At 41.0% G+C, this 25,362-nt stretch overlaps 2 protein-coding genes and 1 long non-coding RNA gene across 3 annotated transcripts in view; all 3 read left to right on the top strand.

Annotated features, from left to right (window-relative positions):
• The first annotated feature begins 1,534 nt into the window (after positions 1-1,534).
• On the top strand, positions 1,535-5,074 carry LOC308408536 (P2Y purinoceptor 4). Its single transcript, XM_080900860.1, has 2 exons — positions 1,535-1,993; positions 3,424-5,074. Exon 2 carries the CDS (start codon positions 3,475-3,477, stop codon positions 4,564-4,566), a length of 1,092 nt encoding a protein of 363 aa, XP_080756986.1. The 5' UTR covers positions 1,535-1,993; positions 3,424-3,474; the 3' UTR covers positions 4,567-5,074.
• Positions 5,075-15,263: 10,189 nt separating this feature from the next.
• Positions 15,264-25,362, top strand: part of LOC308408218 — a 47,841-nt gene continuing 37,742 nt past the window's right edge. Inside the window, exon 1 of the long non-coding RNA XR_013973759.1 lies at positions 15,264-15,573. This is a non-coding gene — a long non-coding RNA (uncharacterized lncRNA). The remainder of the gene's footprint in view (positions 15,574-25,362) is intronic.
• On the top strand, positions 23,104-25,012 carry sox3 (SRY-box transcription factor 3). The gene has a single exon (XM_080900385.1). The coding sequence runs from the start codon at positions 23,343-23,345 to the stop codon at positions 24,243-24,245; it is 903 nt and encodes a 300-aa protein (XP_080756511.1). The 5' UTR covers positions 23,104-23,342; the 3' UTR covers positions 24,246-25,012.

Genomic DNA, 25,362 nt, shown 5'->3' on the forward strand with positions numbered 1-25,362 from the left:
AATGTTTTTAATTTAAGTCTGCTGGCTTCCTGGTCAGTACTGAGACCGATGGAAGACACACCTGTGGGAGAGGATTTTTATTTTGCGCTTGGCCTAAACTAAGAAAACATGAAATCCTTGCTGGGCAGCAGATACAGTTTTTTTTAATAAAAGTCAAAGACATCTGAATAGAGTTCCTAGTGAAAGGGGACAAAGTAATCCCAAGGCCTACTCTGACCTGGCTGAATTCATTAACAACTAGCAGCAGTACCTGCACAGGCATTATTTGGCATGCAGACTGGAGCAGTCAGGGATCAAACCACCAACCTTCTGATTAGTAAACAACCTGCACTACTGCCTGAGGTATAGTACCCACATGTGCACATACTTGTGGAAACACGTGGAGTTGTGGAACAATTCAAACAAGCTTGAAAGTTGACCACCTTTATTCTTTAACACAGCCTGAATGATTTTAGGCAAACTTTCTTTTCTTTCTTTCTTTTTCTTTAAGTAGGCTTCAGGAATAGTTCTCCAGGCTTCTTGGTGGACTTTCAAAGGTCTCCTTTGCATGTTGGCTGCCTTTTGTTCTGCTCTCTGTCAAGATGATCCCACACTGCTTCAGTAATGTCAAAGTTCAGGTTCTGTTGAGGGAAGTTGATTACTTATAATTCTCCATTGTGTATTTATATATCCAGCTTTTACAGCAATGGCAGTATATTTTGGATAATTTCCATACTGACAAACGAAGCTATTGCCAATCAGAAACTTTCCAGATGACATTAAAAGGTGGATCAAACTGTGATTATACTTTTCTGTGTTCATATTTCCATAAATTTTGACAAGACTTCCAACACCCCGGGCCAAAATGCAGCCCTAAACCACGAAAGAGGACCCACAGTGTTTTACAAATGACTGTAGACACTCACTGTCATGCTTCTCTCCTGATCTTTAATTTGAACTGACAATAATTTGAACCAAAAATGTTCATTTTCGTCATTCATCATTTAGATCTGTTGTCACTGAATTTCACTCCAGTTCTTGTGTAGTTTGGCATATTTCAGCTTTTCTCTCTGTTTCCCTTCCTTAAGAGCGGCTTCTTGACAGACGTCATTCAATTGAGACCATTTCTGATTAAACTTCAGTGACTAAAGGGCCAGACAAATCTCTCAGGTCTTGCAAAATAGTGCAAAAATACTATGCATCAAACTGGGTTATCTTTTTGGTAGACTCGAATAAAACAAGGGGGAACAAATAGAACAGTTGACTGTTGACTGCTAGTAACGAAGCAGATAAAGATAAGATTAAAAACTGGTTCCTTGTTAAGCTGTGTTATGTTTAGACACAAAACACATTTCCTGAGTAAGGAGCTTAACAAACAAAACGACATTCTTCTGAAAACCGTCAAGTACAAGCACTGAAAATGAGTGAAAAAGCAGCCAATGTCCAAAGAAAAACGTGAAAAGACTGGACAAATTTTGCACAAGACTAAAACTCCGCCTCATAAATAAATAAATAAATAAAGGGTTGGTTCAAAACTTTTGCACAGCACTGCATTTCTTCGTAAGTCGGAGCGACGGGAAACTATCTTTTGATCACTGTATCCATACATGCATGGGCATGTTTGTCCCCGAATTAAACTCTAGTAGCAGTTCCACGTGTTTCTTTAATTCGATAGCTGCAAAAACAGGAGTCTCGAGTGGCAGCTTGCCCACTCAGCACTTCCCACTTCAACCACACTCTGCCATCTATCATTCCGCGCGAACTGTGTTGGAGTTAAAATGTCGAGAAGTGTATTCGTCGCTGCGCATTAATGACCGCTTAACGCGCGTGGGTTGGATCACAGAGGCAGTGGACAGTGTGACGGAATGAGAGAAGCAGAGTTTTTTTCATACATCTGGATCACGGCTGAGAGTGAAACTTACAATTTAAGCGAACTAACTCTCCGTAGCTCCACAGTGCAACAACGGGATCGCGATCCGCAACAACAACACGGCTGTGAGGATCCTGTTGGGCGGTGAGTAGCAGTGAAGTTACCATGTCGTGCTTCTAGAGAAAGGTGCGGAGCCGGATATGCGGAGCTTTAGTAAAATCACATCTAAGATTCTTATTCAGGTTAAGGAGATTTAAATGATCAACCAACAGCAATGGAAAGAAACCGATGGAAGTTCTGTTTAGATACACTTTATTAAACCCTCCTTACATCTAACTTTGCACTTCTTTCCCGATAGATTTCCCAGTGAAATACGGTCTACCCCGTTTATATAGTTACCACGCTTATCACCTTTAACTTTAAGGTGATACATAAATCGATAATAAAAATATAGTTTTATAATATAATGTTTATTGTTTCCAAACACTAGCCTTTAAGTAGTTAACTAGTTGAATTTTACTTTCTGAAGGGATATTGCTGTGCATAGTGACCATTTAAGCCCCCCCCCCCCCCGTGTTTTTAGACTATGATTTTTAAGTTAAATGAAGGACTGAAATGCTTCTGACATGATTCCAGTAGAAAAAAAATGTGACTCCTCCACAGACTAACTGTACTACCACAACTGTTATTTTCATTGCTGATTAATCTCAGATTATTTTCTATCTTATAATGCATCTTTGGTGGTTCTACAATGTCTCTGTCACCCACCTGCACAAGTTTGTGCAAGTGGAGCTGCCATGCAAGGTGCTGGCCTGGCAACAGAACAGAGTTGGGGTTCTGTTTCTTGCCTCAGAAGGACAAAATTAGACTGGAGATTGAACCACCAAACCTACAATTAGTGGACAAACTGCTGTACCACCTAAGCACCATCCCCACCAGTAGCTTATTCTAAAAACAAAATTTTATAGAGGACAAATTCTTTACATTTAAACTGAAGACGGTGACATATTTATATGTGCTGCTGTGATATTTTTAAATCTTAAAAATGTGTTTCCTACCATGATTTTGTCAATCTACTTCCAGTATCGGTATGATGGAAAGTTAGCTAAAGATACGGAAAAGTTTGGAAACGTTAGTTGTGATCCCAGAGATATATGTACTCTTTAACATTGAACTTTGTTGATTTTGATTTTATTGTGGTTTTCTACTTCTAATCACTACTCAGTGATGTTTTGCAGTGAATCTTGTACCTAAACAAGATTTACTACATCAGAAGCTTTGATGATTTGAGTTAAACGTTTAAAAAAACATAATTTGTTACCATAGAAATTTTTGGAATCCATCATAGATAAAAGAAACTGTATATATAAGATAAACCCATACAGAGCCAATAAAAAAGTCTTCCTGTTTAAAACAACGGTGCCATAAATTACCTCACTCTGTCATTTCAGTTGCTAAAACAGCTTGGTCCCTTGAGGGATAAATATGCAGCTACCAACCGAAAAAAAAGGTGAACTTTACAGTTACACGATTTAAAAATCGTCATATCTCAGTGTTTCTTTTTTTCCTCGCAGGTTTTGTCATCTGATAGCTTTAACAGCTGATCGCACAGGTCATTCATAGTTATGGAGAGGGTCACCAGCAGCTCAGGAGGACACAACCGGTCTGTGCTGATCTCGATCTTCAACTCGAGCTGTCAGTTTGATGAAGAGTTCAAATACATTCTGCTGCCAGTGTCCTACAGTCTGGTGTTTGTGTTCGGCTTTGTGCTTAATGCTGCAGCTTTATGGTTGTTTGTGAAGATGCGTCCTTGGAACGCCAGTACAGTGTTCATGTTCCACCTCGCCCTGTCAGACTTCCTCTATGTACTCTCCCTGCCCACCCTCATATACTACTATGCCAACCGGAGTCACTGGCCATTCGGTGTGGTTGCCTGCAAACTTGCACGCTTCCTCTTCTATGCCAACCTTTACTGCAGCATTCTCTTCCTCACCTGCATCAGCGTGCATCGCTATCTCGGCATCTGCCACCCTATTAAGATGATGAGCCTGGTGAAGCGTCGCCATGCACACCTGGTCTGCGGCATAGTGTGGAGTGTGGTGACCGTGTGCTTGGTGCCCAATATCATGTTTGTCACCACCTCCAGGAGGGGCAATGACACCCTGTGCCATGACACAACAAGCCAGGAGGCCTTCGAGGAGTATGTGGACTACAGCTCTGTTGTGATGGTGCTGCTGTTTGGCATCCCGTTCGTCGTCATTATGGTGTGTTACTGCCTGATGGCTCGGGCCCTGTGCCAGCCCAGACAGGGAATATCTTCAAGCCAGCAGAGCGCTGCTTCACGTCAGAAATCCATCAAGCTCATCATCGTGGTGCTTGTGGTGTTTGCTGTCAGCTTCGTCCCATTTCACATCACACGGACCCTCTACTATACGGCCCGTGTGCTGGATCTTAACTGTAAATTCCTCAACATAGTAAACTTTACTTACAAGATCACCAGGCCGCTGGCCAGCATCAACAGTTGCATTGATCCCATATTGTATTTCCTGGCTGGGGATCACTACCGCTCCAAAATGATGAATGTTCTGATGAGAAAAAGACAGACAGTGAGCAGCCAAATATCTGAGCAGGCACCAGCACGGCGGAATAATAACGACAGTATTGGCCTGGCTTATAAAAACTCAGCTCTTAAAGCCAGTGAGGATGTTGAGACGTAGTGCCAATTGCGAGCTACTGGTAAATATTTCTGCACCTGGCTGAACTGTCATTTCCGATCTGAGGCTTGAAGAGAAAAGAACCAGTGTACTGTGACTCTAACTCAGCTGGATAAGCTTTGTGTCTTTCAAGATTTCTGCAGAACAAAACAAAGAAATGTTTGGGGTTCCTCTCATTTTCTTCAGAATGCTATTTGTTATATAAAAATCATGTATTTTTTAATGAGTCTGTATATAACCCAGAGGCGTTATTATTCATTGCTAAACATGTAAATAAACAGTGGTTACACTCCTGTATACAGTTATTTATGAGAAAATTGTGCCTAGGCAGAAGAAAGGGAGACACTTGAGTTAAAGCCTTTAATACAGGTGCCTTAAAGTAAAACGATGAGACGATTGAGTCAGTCTGTCATCTTTGGTGTAGATAATAAGGTTTGATTGAACACTCGCTGATGAAAATATAACAGAAACGTCTGACTGTTGTCTTAAAACATAAGACAGTTGTGATGTAATCCTTCCTGTTTTATCAACAGTATTTGTGTGTTACCCAGAAACTGCAGCTGCAAATATAGCGCAGCCCCAGATCCCAGCTGCTTTTGTCCTTCAACTTTCACAGCTGTCTTTTTCTTTACCATGGAGGAAAGCGGAGAGACGACTCCAGGCTGTTTCTGCATTCAAAACCACCCACACCTCTGCAGCGGGAGAAGGGATTTTCCTTTTTCCCCTTTTACCTTCGGGATTGACAAATGGAATTCAAGGATAAGTTGGCTGCTTTAACTCTGAAAGGTTTGCAAGAGCTGAAATCAGCATAGGAAAGTTTTACTTAATCACACAGAGCCCTCCACCCTTGTTTTTTTTTTTAAATTGCTGATGTATGAAGGTATGCAAGTGGAGAAGTGTTTAGAGTGCACCATCCCAAATGATGCTCTCACAATCTAAAATACGAGGACTACTTCTAAGTCTTGTGGCTACACAATGACATGTTACCACAAAAGACAGAAGTGTCATATCAGTTGTCACAGCCTGATTATGTGGTGAACAACTGGTCAGGGAAAGATTTTACATCTAATCAACATCACCTCATGTTTAGCAAAATTGAAAGTAACACCTTACGAGACCTAAATAAGGTGTCAACGCAGGCAGCGTTTGGGAAGTGAAAGCAGAATATGTGACTCAAATGTTAACAAAACCTGTTTTTCACTGTAATCTACCATCACGTGTCCAGATATGAGGGATAAACAAAAACATATAGCTGGTGAAGCAGTTTTGTGCAAACCAGATGCCTATATCAGATTCCTGTATTTAAGAGTAAACCCTTATCAGCCTATTTGGGAAGTCTTTATACTGAATTTCCCTAAAGTTGCACCCCCCCCCCCCCAAACAAACAAAAAAACCTACATGTGTGCCTACAAACTGTCTTGGTGAGAAAGATACCCTGTCATATTAGCTGGATGTGAAAGATGTAACATTTAATATCATGTTTTTGGAGGTTATAACAAAGAGTATTCAGGGGATTTTTAAACGCATGGGATTTCCATATTTATCCACACCAAAAGTTATAACTGACCCACAGGTATCTTTTAATTACTATAACCTGTACACATTCTACATCACAAAGATCTCCATCTTCTTTATCATACTGATCCAGCACTCGGCGTGTAATAAACATTTAATTCTCATCTTCCTAAAGGTTCAAACGCTTTTGTAGGACGACGTGTCAACTTTGTGCACATTTCAATAGTTGGCCTTGCACTGAACGGCAGATTTCGTTCATTTGGTCGCTTGAAGTAAGCTTACTGGCGCCTCCTCGTGGTCTGATTTAGTCAGGAGGCAGTACTTAAAAGTTCAGGATACAGTGTTGTGTTTGCAGTGAATACACTCGATTTTTTAAAAATGCATTAGAAAATTATAAAAATTATAAAATGACGTTTAAGTGTAGAAAGAAATATTTTTGTGCCACGATCATGACGACGCTGTCTTTAAGATAAAAAGAGAAGGAAGCCAGAAGAAACGCGGGAGGATGGACAGGGCATCCAAACGGTACCATTTCTGAAAAACACCATGTGTGATTGTTAAGCATTTCACACATCTGCGTAAAATTAAACCCGACCCTCAAGGACCAACCCGAAAGGTAGCATGAGCACCCTGCCATCCACTCCAGAGGTAAAAAAAAAAAAAAACAACAGCAACAACAACACATTCAATTTACACGAATACGTGCAGTAAATATGTTGCAGTTAAGCAAGTCATGAACTTCATGACTTCCGAGTGGGCTCTGTGTGCAGTTTTCCACTTCTGAAAGAGGTGCCAGTGTAGACTAAGGTTTCTGAATCAAAAGTAAATCTACTAAGAACATACAAAATCTGGGATATCGTAATATTAGCCTACACAAAAAGATTTTTGAAAATTAATATTAATTAATAAATTAATATTTTAAGTAATTAAAAAAATCAGTATCTATCTATCTATCTATCAGACGTTTGTGTTTTTCTTTTTTTTAAATTACTGCTTTATGTGCATTTTTTCCTAAATGAGGGATGTTTAATTGAACAAGCTCAAAACTGATATTGATTGATTCATTTCTACGCTCCCGCTAACAGGATATGTTGCCACCTTGACCTACCAGAGAAACCTAGGTAGAGCAATTGATCATGTGCGCATGCTCCGATTAGACGTCGCTTTAAAAATCTGAAGAAACTAACCCTTCCTTGGAAAAGCTGTCCTCGCAGCTCTCATTTTAAAATAATATCAGGCTTTTTAAATGTTGCTAACAGCGGCAACTCGGACTAACTCACTTGTCAGGTGCTTTGGTTCGGCCTCTCGAAGTTTAAAAGACAAAAACAAATGACGAATATAAATTAAAGGTAAGTTTACTGTTTTGGAGAAATGTTCAGACGTCATACGTTATCAAGGCCCCACCCCACGCCTGCAAGCAAGAATCGCGAGTGTTTCCGCCCATTTTGGAAATTATTTCGCTGGAAAACACACGTGGAGCGATAAATGAGCAGGTCTGTCATTGAAAAAGCAGATAAACAAACGAAAACAGAAGTGACGCGTTCATGAAGCTAACATTTACCGATAATTATAGACCGCTAATATTTGATTAGAAACTTAAGCAACTGCCACATCCGTTTTAGCAAAGCACCAAGATCAAAGCGTACAAAGAATTAATTTACAAATAACGACAAAGTAAAACCGAGTATTTTACTAACATCTGTGTTTTCAAATTGCTTAAAAAATCAGACTAAATGAGACTTTGAACATTAAAAACTTGACGTCTTCGTTTTCATATTAAAAATATGCAAAATATCTGTGCGTTTAGTCCCTTAGATAAAACAGTCTCCAACTTAAAGTGGGTGATCTGAATACATTTGGGATATTCTCCATTCCAGCTGTTTAATTGATGTCATTATTTGTTGGCTTTCTTTCGATCTGTGTGCTCGTCTCTGTTCTCCAAGTTTGCTTGAATGAGTTTCAGGCCTTTCTTCCCCTTGATCGACCATCATGCAGTGAATAAAACACTCAATGTCCCCTGGCAGTGAAGATGTCTGTGCTCAAGGACATTGTGGATAGCGAGTGCATTCACTGATCGGATTCAAGACATTTAGAGAAGAGAAACGCGGAGCTTTTTTTTTTTTTTTTTAATTCTTGTAGAAATGTAGAAAAATATCCTGCAGCCGAGCACCTAGTTAGGTGAATCTTTTAGCAGTCATTATTAATAAGTTTGTCCTATAGTATTAACCATAAAATACTCAAGAGGAGCTTTCCGTCACCTCAAAGCTACTGCAGCATCAAGCTGATCAACACAAAGGGATCTGGGGTTTTGCATTGCATGGTTGATTCATTCTAACATTTAAATTAGCTACAAAACTAAAAGTAGTGCAACTGCTTTTAATGGACCTGATACCTCTTTCTAAAGGTTAAAACCTCACTTTAAGAGTTGTTTAGGATCTGAGAGGACTGATAGTTTTCCTAGGTGGAAATCTAATGGTTATCTCACAGCTTTGCAATCCAGTATCTAACCGCCTAACAAAGTAAAAGTGGAAAAAATATAGTCAGAAATCATTCCAGTTTAAAAGAAATACAACACAAAAGCAAGTATAGAAAATCTTTTAATTAAGAGGATGTATTCGCTTTAGCAAGATTAAAAAAAGTACATTGTGCATTGATTGAGTGAGATATACCCACGCCTCTGCCTAAAGTGATGCATTTGTTGAGGTTTGAACATTTCTTTCTGTGTTTTTTTTCTTTTTTTTTCCCCTCTTGTTTGGCAAATTATAAGGCAGAGACGAGGGATTTCAAGGACGCGTGGACTTCAATTTAATCGGAGAGGCTGCGATTGGAGTGGAAGAGTGACACACAGAGGAGAGAAGTTCATTATTCTGCTGAAAAGGAAACCAATGGCTTTCATGGTCGCCATGGTAACCGGCCTTTCTTTTGCCGCCAGACCTACGATAAGGTACTTCACAGCATTAAGCACAATTATTGCAAGGTAAAAGGGGAAATATTGCTTTCCAATGCTAATAGATGTTAGATATTGATTGGCATGGAGATTCATACAGAAGAGCGCCCCAGCTGTTTCACCTGCGTGACTCTGTGCAACTTTTGATGAAACGCAGGATGGGCCTTTGTGACTGTGTGGGCTTCTACTCCTCTTGCATCTTCACTTGAGCTGAACACAAGGAGAAAACACTTTAGTTGTGGAAAGTAAAGAGAAGGAAGAAGCTGTAAAATCTTGAGATCCTACAAGAAAAATTGCAAAAGCCGTATAAAATAAAACATTGTTTTCTTTTTGTAGGCAAAATTCTGAATGGCTCATAACGTAAACGCAAAACACCCTCTGTTTCTCATCATTTGCATGTCATTCTGTTGTCAGGAGACCCTGCTCCATTTCTTACACAATAACCGACTGGCCTTGGTAGCAGTGAGGTCAGCACCAAGCATCCGTCCAGGCCATGGGGGGTAGATTTTCAGAAGCAACCCGCTTAGTTGGTGAGAGGGTGGAGGATTAGCAGAGAGGAAAGCACGGGGAGCTGGCGTGTGTGTATGTTCGTGTGTGTGCAGGGAGGAATAGGGTAGCGGGGGGCAAATTGTTTTAACCCCTATTACAGCAACTGCATGGCGCTTCTCTTATCTAGGCCGCTGCAGCCACTCATTAATATTCTGTACATATGGCAGTGCTTTCTGTATCATTGTCTATTAATGGGAGGGATAATCGCTCATTCAATTATCAGGCAGTCAGCAAAAGACCAACCCTGCCTGCACACCCCTGGTTCACACAGTGGCACAGCCCAAAACAGAGGTGTGCCAGTGAGAAGGTGAGAGCGATAGCAGGGATTACAACATATTAGCTACTTTAATAAATCAGCCAGCAGGAATAATGCGAAGCAAATAGGGATCCGCTGGCGAACAAGGAGGATGCCTGAACTTTGGAGCAACAAAGCAGGAGAGGGTTGTATCTTAACCCTTTTTCCTGTTCAACTTTAAAGCCACACGTGGCTCTCTCACTCATCGGTGTCACGGCCATGATCCATGTGATAGTTTCTGAGCGCATTTCATGCTTTTAGACAGAGAAAAACGACTCTCTTGTGGCAGTAACCTGTGGATGGAAAATCCTTTGATAGCTGGGTGATAGAGTCTGGCAGCTCTGCTGAATAAAGCCTGACCTTGATGTCTGCAGGCCAAAGATTTGTGAAGTGATCAAATTTACCGTTCGTCCCTGTTGATCTGTGCTTTGTGGCCCCAGGACCTTGCTCTGACTGTCTCCGTGCTGCCGAGGCCACGGCCCGGATATGAGGGGGTTGCTGATAATAGTATGACCCCTGTCTGTCTTGACCCGAGGAGACCTTGTTGAGTCAACAAAAGCACAGGGAGACAGAGAGAGAGGTGTGGATGGAGAGTTGGAATTAGGTTGTTTAGTTCTCCAGAGTTTCTTCTGGAGCTGGGCCAGGAGATTGGGAGTGCAGAACTGCTCCAGGCGGGGGTGTTTTGTAGGGGGGGGGCGAGAGTGTGAAAAAGATAGGAGGTGAAATGTTAACAAAATCTTATATAAAATCCGTAGTTTGATAAATTTTCGCATTTTGAATGAACCGAAGGCGGCTGAGGCTGTGGAGGGCCTTTGTTGGAGGTCCCATTTTCTCTGGCAGAGCGGCACGCTCACAGGGTCAGCGAAGTTATGAAAGTAATTAAAGCTTGGTGATTCACTGCCTGCTGCAGAGAAAAGAAAGCAAGCTGTCATTCTGATTTAGAAAAATAAATTACAATTTTAATAATGGGGGAGGATGGGGGTGCGAGAACGTCTAGAGCCTTGGTGGGTTGGAGGGGGAGGTGGTGGGGGTGGCATGCTGGGTGGGAGGAGGGGTCGAGGGGGTTGCTGGCTGCCTACTTATCAATAGTTGCAATTTTTTGAAACCGCATCGGTAGTACATTGCGAGAGCACAAGTGCCCTTAAAAAAAGAAAACCCTGGAACATTAACATACTGATTTCATGCGCATGGCAAAGGGCCTGAGCCAATATCAGAGAGGACTCAGCAGTCCTATTGTCTGCTGGGACTCTGGTCCCCTCTGATATGAAAATTCAATTATTTTATAACTAGATCTGGCGCTGCGTTTTGACAGTCGACGGTAGCGCCTTGCCAGCTGCGTCAGTGTGGGGGACCAGAGGCTCCTGATAGCGAGAGGGAGGCCTTTCAGACACTGACATGTTTTGGGGGGACAAGATTGCCTAAATGTGTTGCATTTAAGGACTGAAAGTTAATCTAATGCACCCCCATTATCTCACTCAGGTAATTCCAATACCATCCTCAATCTATGTTTACGCTCCTGCACGCACCCACATACTCGCACATCCATTCATTCTTCAGCACTTTGAATCTGATTCCCGGGCTTTCTGCATCCAAACAGGTAATGTATTTATTTATTTCTCGGCAGTGCTGGAAACTATATGAAATAGAAGTTGTTTTCTATGAGACATCAGCAATTTCTTGGTAATAATTCTGCAGGACGCTCAGAAATTTTTTGACATGGTACTTATTGTTAAGAAGCTTAAACAAATTGTGTATACAACACATAGTTGTACAGTGTGCAAAATTAAATGCTCTGCATTGTAAAATTTAAAGACATAAAGAAAAATTACCAAATGCCTCTGCGGAGGATTTTATATAAGCTTTTTCTTATACCTAATATAGAATTTTCTCCATGTTCATTTACACAATTATACGCACTTAAACTTTTGAGGTGGTATATAAGCTGTGGCCTATTTTCTGAGTTTACGGGACCGATCCTTTCATTACCTCTGTGGCTCATTGTGAGTGTTCTGAGGGGGGTCTGTTAAGATTAGGGAACAGGAAGCAACCCCCCAGTATGGCCCTCTCTATTTAGACCCCACTGTGTTGTGCTTATTAACCCAGCCTGGGAGAAGACGTACCTGCCTCCCCTCATTAGGCCGTGGTGGAGTACGCGTTGAGCCCGCAGAAGAATGGAGCATTAATTAGTATTCTCTGCAGGGGGAACTGCCATTAGCACTTAATTAGCGGTAAGAGTACCATTCAGCGGTGCAGCCAGTTAGTGTCTAACATAATATGTTCTGTGTCTTTTCCCTGCATGTCGTGGTAAAATAGTGATGAAAGGCCTTGGTTTTGTTGGGTTTTTTTCTGTGAGTTCTGCCGTCATATACGAAACATGCTAGATTTGTGTTTTTGTTTTACATTTTTTTTACCGCTCATCAGACTTGTTGCCACAGCTTGTTGTCCTTATGGTTTATTTCTTTTGAACTTTTGCTTGAATGCATATAGAAAAAACTGGGAGAAGCTGGCCTTTTAATTCTGTCTGTACAGCCTGCCTCTGTAGCCCAAACTCCGTGTACGGCTCTCCTGCAGCTGTTGACCCCCGTGAGGGCAAACTCTGTTTTCTCATCTGCCCGCAGGGCTCGGCCCGGGGTGGTAAAGTGGGTGATTAGGGGATTGAGATCAACTTTTCCGTTGGTCTCAGGGATGTTCCTTTGATCTGCTGAGTAGGCATTCTTCACTCGCTCTATTTTTCCCCCTCTGTGCTCTCTGTCCAGCACTGTCACCGCAGAGGAGGACAAGGAAAGCTGTTAACCCACCTCAGTCCACTCCTCGGCCTCACCGGTTCTCATTCTCCCCCTGCTTTCACCCTTGCTCCTTCCCCACCCCTCAAGAAGCTTTTGGAGGCCCAGGCTGGTAGCTGCGGTACCTTTCACTTCCTGCAATCTGAGAGGCGGAGAGCAGTCATTTGCCAATTTGGCCTGAATGGGGCGGATAGTGGATTGAATGTCGTTTTCCCACCAGGCTGCGCCATCCAGACCAGCAGGGGAGGGAGGGGGGCACAGGGAGCGGGGTGTAATGTTAGAGTAAAATTAGAGCTTTGATGGCAACTAATAGTGTGTGATGGGTGGCGCTGATGTGGATTTCCAGTAAAGACGCCACAGGTTCTCGTCTCTCTCGCTCTCTCTTTCCCTCACTGCGTCTCTCTGTCAGACACACCTGTGAGATTACATGGGCCCTGCTTTCTTAAGAGCTGTGATTTCTCCTTGATGTAATGTAATTATACTTCTACAACTCCAAGCCTGCCTATGTCAAAGGCCACGGCAGGTCTTGTTTCCTTGTTCACACACACATAAAAACACACACACACACTCGTGCACCACCTCATTTTTTTTGAATGAGGAAGGACGGCACAATACAAAACTTACAGCGCTTCCTCTGAAATTCCAGGGCCTGATCGGATGGGAGCAGAATATGTTTGGAGTGTTCTTGATTTTTGCATTAGTTCACACTACTGAATATATTTCTCAATTGTCCCGCATGTTCTGCTCCAGGCTCTGCAAGCCGCCTTTGGAAGGTCAAATATTTGGCAAAGTTTCTTTTTACAGCAAGTTTACAAGTTTTCTAAAATTGAAGAGAACTGATTTTCAGAGCAAAATTTTTTGACAGATGCTATTATAATGAAACGGAGGTGTTATTAATATCACCTATAGGTAGTATGTGGAAGAGTGGGGCAGTGGTTAGCACTGACACATAAAAGCAAGAAGATCTCGGGTAAAACCCCGGCCGGGGCCTTTATTCTCCTGGTGTGAGCATAGGTTTCCTGCAGGTACTCCAGCTTCCTGCCACAGTCCAAACACATGCATGTTAGGTTAATAGGTGATTCTAAACTGGCCATGGATGTGAGGTAGATGAAATGCTGGAAGTGTATAGAATGTGAGGTTGAAATGTGCTAAAAGCGCTTTGAGGGGTCACTAAGACCAAGAAATGAAATGCATTACTTATAAAACGACCAGTCTGTAGTGATTAACAGTTTTAGCAACATGACACATTACAGCTGAGTTTAGATGAACAAGCATGGGCCATTAATCTTTATCTTTTTAAGTTTATGATGAAAATTATGAAACTGATGGAAAAATTATTGATTTTCAGTATTATTGTTATTTTTTAGTAGTAGTACTATTATTACCATTATTATTAGTAGTATGATTATTAATAGTCCGTTGTACTACCTATGCTGACCAAACATGAGTTTGTTTATAAATCAAAGATTTGAATTCAGGATTAATAATTCGAGTTTTTACAGGAGCAATTTTTTGTTTAACCTGGATTTTTATTTAAAACTGCTCACACAAACTGGAAGACGGCCATACAGACCATAGAATATTTTCATTGTTAGGTTTATGTCAGTGTCAGCAGGTCATTTCTTTGTTTACTGTCAGAATATGAATTAATTTACCACATTTTTAAGTTACACTAACACAAAGTTTACAGTATTGCAGTCATTTATTGAGCTGATTAGAATTGTCCCAGCATGCATTGCAGCTGCTTTTTTGTGGTGGGGTTGGGGGAGAGCTAATAGTGTGTCACTCACCTTTCCTATCCCATCCCATCGCAAAACACAAGGATGCACGAAACACAACACTGAGACCTGCCTCAGGGCTACCAGGCACGCACACACCTGTACCTACACATTACATTAGATGTATTGATAGCTTGTGAGGCACGAGCAGCACTGTGATGCTTTAACATGAGGAAGGTTAAAGGCTTCTTAAATGTCCATATCAATCTGCATGCTTGTCAGCTTGACAATAGTGGAAACAGAACACCATTAGGAACACCAGGCAGTGTCATTCTCATGTGTGCAACATTAGAGAAATGGATCACTCTCTCTGAAAGGCATTCATCTGGATGTTTGCCAAGCCAACGCATGGAAGATGAATTATAGTGGCCAAGGCAAAAATATTGAACGTGAGGTATGACGTATGTTCAGGCTTTTCAACAACTAACTGGGCTGCTTCATTGTTTGGTTCAAAAGTGAGAAATATAATATCCCGTTCTTAAATTGGATCCGATTGCATACCTTTTATTGTTCTGCTCTTTCTGGGTATATATGCTCGTGACTGTGCAGGGTGATTGTCCTCTTCCTGCTGTACTCTGCTCTCCTGGGATGGGAGATGTTTTGTTTTTTGAGCTCTTTCACACCAGCTCTCCCTCTTTTTTTTTTCTTTTTCTTTTTTTTTTTAACACAATAGCGCTCTCTCCTCTCGCCCAGCGTGGCAACCCTTTCAAATCGGGAAGCTCCAGGTCAGTTTCCCTTGCCAAGTTTTGCAGCCTGCCATGTTGTCTATTCTGCTCAGCTATTTAAAAAATGTTGAATATCAACAATGGCTTTCACTGGTGCATTGTCAACTTTTGTATGAAGCAATCTTGGCTGAATGAGATGGGTCCCAGAGCAGGGAGAGCTCAGCTGCAGTGTGCACTGCCATACTGCCCAGCGCTCTCACACTTTTTATTTCTCTACTGCACAGAGGGCTGCCTTGCTGGAGGTACTCCTGTTTAAATGGCTGTTGATGGAGTCTGGGCTGAGGCTGTAGGCTGCTGATGTCCCTGCCATCTTAGAGTCCATGGTTCTGCTCCCGGGCCTGCTGGCAGTCAGCTGTTGAAGGTGTGTCTAACAGAGGGATCGGGAAGCAGCAGCAGCCTTGGAAGCAGTGAGAGGTTGGTGAGTGTCCTCAATTTTCTGGCCAGAGTGGGAGGAGGTTAGTAGTAAAGAGAGAGAGAGAGAAAAAAGGGAGGGGGCATTTGGAATGATGGTTAGAAAGCTCTGTGTGTTCACATATGCTATATTTGTTATGACATAGTCTAATTTGAGTCGAGGAAGCTTAGCTTTGCCGTCTTGTCACCTGTTGGTTTTATTCTAATCAGATACAGCAGCATTTTAGATTTCAGGAAAAAGCAGAGCGGTCAAATCCTGCAGAATCGACCTAAAAGTTACAACACGTGAAATAAAAAGAATCTTTGTTATGATTAAAAAATAAATATAGGAAAAGCATAAAATAATCACTGTGGTGCAAGCTACATTTCTTTTATTCAAAAAATGCTATATAGTCAATTATTTTGACTTTTAAGAATGTTAAAACTACCCCCAATTGTTATGGTTTGTCCTCTCTGACACGCACACTGGATGCATCAGTGACTTTATGCTGAGCTCTGTATACATCTATGTTTGTGAAGAGAAGGATGAAAGCAAGAATGAGAGGTTGCTTCCAGATAATAGTAGCTTAGGCTCTTTGTCCTGCTGTCAGGCGGGAGAGGAGCGAGGCTGCAAATCTCTCCAACACAGCGGCAACATCTTGTATGTTCCATTGACATATCAGTCTATGGGGCAATGAGCCGTCACCCCTGCACACTTCTGCACAGGATGTGTGTTTGTGGATGGGTTTGTACAAAATAGTTGGCACAAAAGGGTAACTCTTGGCTATATTAGGGACAAGCGAAGTCGATACAGGTGGAATATAAAAGTATAGAGCATTATTAGGTCACCGTAATAGCTTGCGCCACTCAGAACAAAGGCAGAAGTATTTAGTTTTGACTTTTGTAATAACACTTAAGCAGGATTTTTTCTTATTTCTACGCTTACAGTTTTTATTTATTTCTTTTTTTCTATATAACAACACAAATCACAATACAGCAACTTCTACTTTGAATCATTACTAAAATTAAAAATGTGCTTTTTAAAATGACATGAGCTCTAGCATCATTCAGATTTTTTTAATAATAAAAATTTAACATATTTTAAATTAAATTCACCTTTTTATATCATGTATTTGAAGTAATAGTTATGTAATGCTTTGGAAAAATAATTTATTCAAATATGATTAGAGACTTACAGAGATTTAATCATATATATATATATATATATATATATATATATATATATATATATATATATATATATATATATATAAATAAGTCTAAAAATTAAATTCCTAGTAAACAGGCGGAAACCTTAATGCTTGAGTACCTGTGTTGTCCTCTGTCTCACCTCTCCGAGCTCCAACCCACGGCAAGGTGACCAAATTCATCTCAGGCCAGCCCATCCATTATCTTGTCAACACAGCCAGCTTCCCACCTTAGTTTGCTCTTCTCCCCGAAGACGTACTCTAATGAAATATGCAATAATCACCGCACTTATCTCGTCATGCTCAAGGTAATTAATATATTTAGAGGGCGATGGCTAACTCTTAATTAAATTATGCCTCCTTTAATGAGACCTTGACTGCTGCTAAATTTATGACCACTATCTGCTTTATCAAGTGCTTGGCATGCAACAAAGATTTGTCATTTTCTCCCAAATCACAGCCAGATTACACATTATGGTACTCATGATTTATATATCAATTAATGCTTGTTTGTTTCTTTATTTAAGATTTAATAAATTACCTCTTATAATTACCTCACCTAGTTTTTGGCTCTTAAATGCCACAATTTCTGCAATTAATGCTCAGTGCAGTATCGCTGTTACATATTCATTTTGGAGGAGGACACAGATAACAACTTGGCGGCATTAATCACATTACAAAATTGGGTGTATTTAATTAATTAAAGTTACGCTGCAAATTAATTGTGCATTCTCACAATATTATCTTAAACTAATGAAGGCTTAACAAAGAGACTGTTGCCTTAAAAAAAAAAGAGGCTAGATTAGTTGGGATCTCAATTATGGCTAAAACAAAAGAGGGCTGCTTGCTTGGGCATGGCGCAAAGCAAAAAGTGACGATTCAGCACTTTCTTCCAAACAAAAAACGGAGGAAGTTTCCATTGTTTTGGGGAAAACTGAACATGGCAATGATTCAACAGATACATGGAAAATAATGAGTGCTGTAATTAGCTAGTCAGGCATTAACATTACTTAAAATGATCATCATATAGGAGTGCTTGATAATGCCATTCACGTGCAGGCGTTTTTAAAATCAGGCAACAGCTTGCTGTCAGACTACTATAACTTTGCTGCAGGGGGGAAAAAATATCTGGAGACTTAAATTACACTCTTGTCTTTTGTTGCACACCATTTATTGTGCATGAGTGCATCTCATAATTCTTAAAAAAAAAAAAAAGAGCAAATGAGATGAAAGGTTTGTATGTTCACTATAAATGGAAACGGCACTGGGCTTCAGTCGAGGCAGTTTCAGACTTTGCACTCGATGGCTTAATGCAGACCTCACCCACAGGCTTAGAAGCAAAACCACATTTATTGAAATTTTCTGCTTAATTTGAACTGAATTGAAATTAGCTTTCAATGGATAGGAGCTTATAATTCACAGTAATTTAGTATTTTATTTTTCATTTAACGCGTCATATACCAAATCCCCTAATACGAAGTAAACGTACAGAGTCTTTGTCTAAGAAATGACATCAAGGAGCTAGTAATCATTGTATATTCATTTAAAAATGCTTCCACCAATGTCCTCTCCTGCGATGTAATTTCATTTGCTTTGGCTTCATTAGTCAATAACCAGTGAAAAAACGGCTTGCGTCAATTATGGCAACTGCAGGGGTCAGTGAGTTTTTAACTGCACGTAATTATATGGAGTGGTCTTGTAACAGTGATTAACCCTCGATGTGTGCGATCAAATGTGTTTCAGATGTGCATCCCTAAATGATAAGCAGCTACAAGCCTAGGAGTGTGAGGCGATGAGGTGAAAAACTATTCCCTTGGCTAAGTGAGATGGAGCAGAGTGTTGGGTGGTCACGCCTTGTCTGCTCATGACAGTGGCGGGTTAAAGAGATTACACTGGGTCTGTGTCAGCAGCCTTGGCCTTGCTCACATAAGAACATAATGAGGAAGGACATGCTTGGCCTGCCGGGGAGAAAAAGAGGCTCAAATTTGAAGCAGTCTTCACAGGCAGCGGCAGGAGGCAAGCAGCTTTTTGCATGTTGTTTTACAAGCAGAGGGCAATAAGTAGGAAGTATGCATTCCACAGAAATGAACAAGGTGACTGTTGAGTGCAGGGAGAACACTTCTGGGCTTCTCTCTGCCCAACCAGCACAAAGAATGAAAACACAAATTACTGTGCTGCACTGGAGGGAAGAATGCCGTATTCTCCATTAGCCTGGAGTCCTCCTGATGACGGACTTGCAACATTCCACTAAAGCTTTCCTGAAAATCGATGCATCTGTCCTCTAAGTGTGTGTTTTGCTTCTTTTGAAGGTGTGAGCGTCCATCTGTTCCCTTAATAACTGAACTTGGAGACTTTCACAGCCTCAGATGCTCTTGAGTCGGAAATGATTGTCAGAGTAGCGTCCGGAAATTTTGAACGTTTAATGATTTACCTGTACTCGAAGCTTTCCCAATCTCCCTCGTGAGAACTAAAATGCTTCATATGGCATATTTGTGAGGGAACAGTCCAGGACAGAGCAGTGATAAAAACATGTTTCTCTCAAAGACCTCACTTCTATTTATTTTCTGCCCTGATCCGTGATTTCTCTGTCTTATGTTTCTGCCAGCAGGCGGTGAACACCGGCTTACAGCAATTTTAAACAAATGTGCTTATTCAAGTCAAGGTCTCTTGCTCATCCTTACTGTGGAGGAAATTTGCAAAGATTTTAAAATATATATAAAATATATTTAATTTGTTCCAATGATAAAATGAAAACTTCATTGAATTAAAAAAATCTTGAGGTATTTTATATTAATTTGTTGTTTGCCTCTTAAAGTTTTCTGACAAACAAGAGTGCTGTAAGAGTGCAGTCCTCTGCTTCGATAACATCTCAAAGTAAACCAAAGACTCACATTAGGGAAAGCTCCACTTCCTAATAGATCAAGCAGGCAGAGCTATTAAGAACTAATTTATAAATACCTGTTGCTAGAGGGGATCATAGCTGATATCTATTTCCCCCCTCTCTCTCCAAAGCAGTGCAGGGAATAAAAATGCACAATCCTTATAGAGTTAGGATTTTTAAAGACTTTTAAGACTTAATTGCGATTTAAAAAAAAAAAAAAGACAAATGCACACTCCCCCCCCCCCCCCCCCCCCCCCCCCCCCCCCCAATTGTGTCAACCCATGTCATCAGTTAAGGGAGTAAAAATGTTCCACCGGCCATGATTCTGCATTACGCACAGACATTTAAGCAGTTTACTGATATACGGGTCAAATACGTCAAATTACCATTAGGGATACTAGCCCAGATTTGTGTAATAAAGAGGTGATAATAGCGACACTTTTATTCCTTTAAATGACCCGTGAATATTATTTTACCTGTGTTGAACTGGGAGGACGCAACCATTCACGCCGCACAATAGGAACAGCAGACCGTGCGTAAATTGCATCTTCATTTGCATTCCCAGTCCAAAAAAAAATCATGCAAATCTTAATGAGACAGTTTCCATTGTGGCTGTAATTGAAAAGCCATTCTTTGTTAATTACTGTTTCTCAAAGGCCTTGTCCGCAGTCACTGAGCTGAAACAAAAAGAAAGTTATTGATTCTGGAGGTCGTGGGGTCTAAAATGGACACGTAAAAATGTTTATTGTGGATCTGAGGTGCGACTTTTGATAATGAAAAACAATCTGCTTTGTTTGAGAACTGTAAAAAAAAATGAAATGAAAACAACGAACTGTAAGCTCATTCTGCAACAATAAAAGCACGATTCAAAACAATAAATTTCATCTGTTATCAGGTGTTGGAAGCTGAATGCATGCAGCGCCTGCGCCTTGTCGTGTATTATTAAAGTTGCTGTCTGACCACAAAGCTCTAATGCGTTCGGAGCACTATATTTTAAAGCAGGCATTTATGTGTCGTTGTGTCAGTCTGTCATACTGGATAAACTTTAATTCCTCTCCAGCCCTGAACTAATAAATCCTTTGTTTGCTTTTATTTGCTGGCCCAAAGGCCGAAACTCTGCACAAGACCTTTATTTCTGTAGCTCCTACCGCAAGAACATAAATGTAAGAATTAAACACACATTTTTGCGTTTAATAAACACATAACCTGTGTGTTCTGACTAAAAATACAAAACGACTAATTTCTGCGCTGAAATCTGAATTTTTGAGAGGAACTTTCGCTCTTAGGCTGACGCACTATTCATTCATTTTTTTATTTTTTTTTTACGTTAAATTATACCCGATTGAGGTGATTGCAAGCTCGTTACATCCTCCCATCAGGACATCCACATATTTCCCAACATTCAACAGTGGGATCCTGCAGCCGTGCGCCCTGAGAGCCCCTTAGGGCCGTCAGGCTTGTTGAGTCTGAATCAGAGCAGACTGTGCTGGTGGTCCTCGGTTCCTTAATTAGGAAATTAGCCGCACAGAGGCCCTCATTATCAAACTCCGGGTTACTCTTTGCGTGTTTTTTCCTCCTCTCTCCCTCTCTCTGCCACCGGTCAATTTCCATAAGCAGATTACAAGCGGATCAGTACTGAGATTCGCCCCGATAAACAAATAACCGGTCCCGGAGAATTAGACGAGTACTAATTGAACGTTAGTTTTATTGCTCCCGCTCTGTTTGTCACGCCCCATTGAACGTGGAAATTAAATTCATGAAGTGATGTCTCTTTTCAGCTGATTTACTATTACGGTCTTGGGTCTACGGGCTACAGTCCCCTCCTTCTAAGATAACATATATATTATGTAATGTGTGTGTCTAAACCTTAAATTTAATTTTATATATATATATATCTGTCGTGAGAGTAAACGTTTTTTCAAAGTGCTTTAAATATGATGTTTGAGGGTTTTTTTTAAGTAAAGTGGAAAATAAAACAGTTGGAGAATGTTATCGGTAGCTCGTAGAAACCTATAAATCAGAAAGAGCCTGGCTTTTCAGTCTGAATATTTGCTCTCACCGATGGTGACAAATGATGAAATGCCTGCACTCCCTTCGCATCATGTACATGGTGGGCCTTGAGCAACTGCCCTTTAAGTTTCAAAGCTGTGAGGTGTGAAACCCTCTAATATGCGCATAGCAGAACGGCGCCTGAAGAGCCCTGTCGATACTCAGGTGTTAACAGGCGTTTTCGATGGGCGATTTGCTCCCAATCATTAGCAGGTGTGAGTTTTGCCCAGTTGAGTGATTGGTATCAATGGCCAAAGTCGTTTGTAAGGAGACACTCCCTGAAAATCATTTTAAAAACCATTAACGTCGATGAGAGAAAACGAGTCACCCAACAGCTGGCGACAATTTTTAGGGCCGCCAGTCGGTTTACGTGAGGGACACTCAAACTAAACTTTTCCTCAGGGACCGAGGAGATAGCCTGTCCCCTCCACAAGAGGTCGTTGATGTATTAAAATTCCCCAGTGCTGGGATCCTAACGCACAACATTTCGATTAATTTCATTTGGAACATTTGGAAGTACGAAATCTCTCTATCATCACATAAAACAGAATAAATATACTTGTTTTTGATGCTTTATTTTATTTTCAAAATGTATATTTTTATTATATTTATAAAACCTAAATAAATGCCCTTATCAACCTCATTCTGTATCAAAAACTCATTGCATGGATTTCATTTTCACAGTGACTACAGGATCATTTAATCATTCAACACCTCTGGGAAATTTTTAAAAAACTTTAAGAAAAAACACGTAAGAATAACATTCAGGTTCATCAGTTGAGCATGACACCATCGAAACCCCAAACTAATGTCAGGAGGCAATTTTTCCAGAAGATTTGCAATACATTTGACTAAGTGGCAGAAAGAAACATTTTTTCCTTTCAAGTAACATATTTTATTTCAATATCCCGCTTTTTTAAAATGACTTGGACTTATTAAATCCATGTGGGTTGGGGTCTGCCTCTTCAGCAAATTAAATGACACCGATCCCAAACCTTTTGTTTGGTCATATGGTTTCATATTTTAAGAATTTATAGTTGTATGGGTACTTTACAGCCTCCATGGTATTACAATCCGTAAAAACACCCCATAAGCACTAAATTTGAAAACTAAAATAATTTGTCACTAGAAGAAATGTGATGCGTTCACAGACAAAAAAGGAAGAAATAAATCGGGTTCATTTCTTTTATATACTCGTTGATTTAGTCTTGCAAAATTTTGTAAACCCAGAATATTTGGAGTTGCGCTGCTGTTTTAAAACTTTACCTCTCCCTCCTCTTCTGACCAAAACACAGGAGTGTGTGCCCTGGTTGGTTACGCGCTGGATATGGGAGCCGCGCGCTGATTGGTTACCTGGTCCTCATTGTCATGCTGTCAATCCACATCACATGGTCCGGCCCCTAGGCCTATTAACAGATGAGCTTGGCGAACAAGTTTACAGACTTCTGTTTCAGAGCCGTGAAGGAAGGAGCAGTTTGAGCGGAGAGAACCTAGAAGCACCTGCAGGCACATTTGCCTCTTAAGGCAGAACTTTTTTTTCCCAAAAAAAGAAAAGAAAAACATCATCTTATGAGATCGGTCAGTACATCTACCTCTTTGACTTTTGGCGTTATTTTGTGAACTTTTTATGTGCCTGAGTGAACACTAAAAGCCGCCTGAATGTATAACATGATGGAAACCGAGCTCAAGACCCCGCTCCCGCAGTCCAACTCGGGCTCGGCGCCGGGCGCAAAGAACAACAGCGCCAGCGACCAGGAGCGGGTAAAGCGGCCGATGAACGCCTTCATGGTCTGGTCTCGGGGTCAGCGGAGAAAGATGGCTCAAGAAAATCCTAAAATGCACAACTCTGAAATCAGCAAGCGCCTCGGTGCTGACTGGAAACTTCTGACCGACAGTGAAAAGAGGCCATTCATCGACGAGGCCAAGCGTTTACGGGCTATGCACATGAAGGAGCACCCGGATTATAAATACCGTCCCCGCAGGAAGACCAAGACCTTGCTCAAGAAAGACAAGTATTCTTTGCCCGGGGGACTGTTGGCGCCAGGAACCAACCCTGTCAACAACGCTGTGTCAGTGGGGCAGCGAATGGACGGATACGCGCACATGAACGGGTGGACAAACAGTGCGTACTCCCTCATGCCGGACCAGCTGCCCTACCCTCAGCATCACAGCATGAACAGCCCACAGATTCAGCAGATGCACCGGTACGAGATGGCAGGCCTGCAGTACCCGATGATGTCTTCGGCGCAGACCTACATGAACGCAGCTTCCACATACAGCATGTCTCCAGCGTACACGCAGCAGACCACCAGCGCCATGGGACTGAGCTCCATGGCGTCAGTGTGCAAGACCGAGCCGAGCTCACCACCGCCGGCCATCACGTCCCACTCTCAGAGGGCGTGTTTGGGGGACCTGAGGGATATGATAAGCATGTACCTGCCTCCCGGCGGGGATAGCGCAGAGCATTCATCCCTGCAGAGCAGCCGGTTACACAGCGTCCATCCGCATTATCAGACCGCGGGGACTGGCGTTAATGGAACGCTACCTCTCACCCACATCTGAGAGTAGCACGCAAAAATCCCCCCACACAGACTTTTAAAAACTTTTTCAAAAAGTTACGGATACTTGAACTTGCTAAAGAGACAACGTTCAGCGGTTTTGTTTTTAAAAAAGAGAAACACGCTTTTATCTTCTGACTTGTCCATTTTAAAAGACGTTTAAATGGATCGAAACTGAACGTTGAGCCCGCCAGAGTAAATTGCGCTGCAAAGAGGCTTTTTATCGCGAGTACGAGCAATTAACTTATGTAGAAGAATTGGACTTCTATATTTTAAATGATGCCATATTTTCTCTCTATGAAAAGGCATGTGGCCTCGTGAAGGGGCTGGTGTATTTCAGAAAAGCTGGATGGAAAGTTGTTTCATAAATGTTTACACTTAATTTGTAGACTGTCAGTTGTCTCGACTGTGTCCAAATTTTGTAGTCTCCTTTTTTTTTTCTTTTTTTTCTTCCCTTCCTCCCAGTGAACTAGGTTAAAGAAAATGTAAAGACAGTGCGGGTCGCAAACGCAAGTTTTATTTATAGTAAGATTTTTTTTCACTTGTTTTTTGTTTTGTTTTTGTTTTTTAGCTTGTGAACCCGAAGTTTTGTCACGTAAAATGTTCAATTATTGTTTTATTTTTTGTAAAATATTCTGTTCTGTGATGGTTTTTGACAGTGTCATGTTTGCTCATTACCCTGAACGAAAAGGTTTATTTAAACTGACGTTTCTACATATTTTAAGACCATCCTCTATTCTTAAATGCTGAATAAATTTCTACGAAACGTTACTTGTGACTCCGTCTCGTGTGTATGTGTCTGTGTGTGTAATGTGAATGACGAGAATGTGATATAAAGGTGATTTAATAAATAAATAAATTATAGGCCCTTAGACAGACTGAAAGTCTTCTTTTCACAAAACCGTCTGAAGACCAAACAATTGGCATTTACATTTGTAAGATGTGTTCATAAAAATGTTTTCTCTTTGAAAATGTCAAATCAGTTAGTTATTCAAGCACTTACGATTTTCTTACACAGAAGCACAAGCAGGAGAGGAAAAATGTTTCATTGTTTTAGAAGGTATAAACATAAATTTCATTCCTGGTCTAATTTTGAACATCTGCTTAATAAGGAGTGTCAT

This window comes from Rhamphochromis sp. 'chilingali' (genome assembly GCF_963969265.1).
Source record: "Rhamphochromis sp. 'chilingali' genome assembly, chromosome: 13".
Taxonomy (NCBI): Eukaryota; Metazoa; Chordata; class Actinopteri; order Cichliformes; family Cichlidae; genus Rhamphochromis; species Rhamphochromis sp. 'chilingali'.

Coding starts and splice junctions, on each gene's coding strand:
- LOC308408536 (XM_080900860.1), top strand. CDS start 3,475: ATGGAGAGGGTCACCAGCAGCTCAGGAGGACACAACCGGTCTGTGCTG.
- sox3 (XM_080900385.1), top strand. CDS start 23,343: ATGTATAACATGATGGAAACCGAGCTCAAGACCCCGCTCCCGCAGTCC.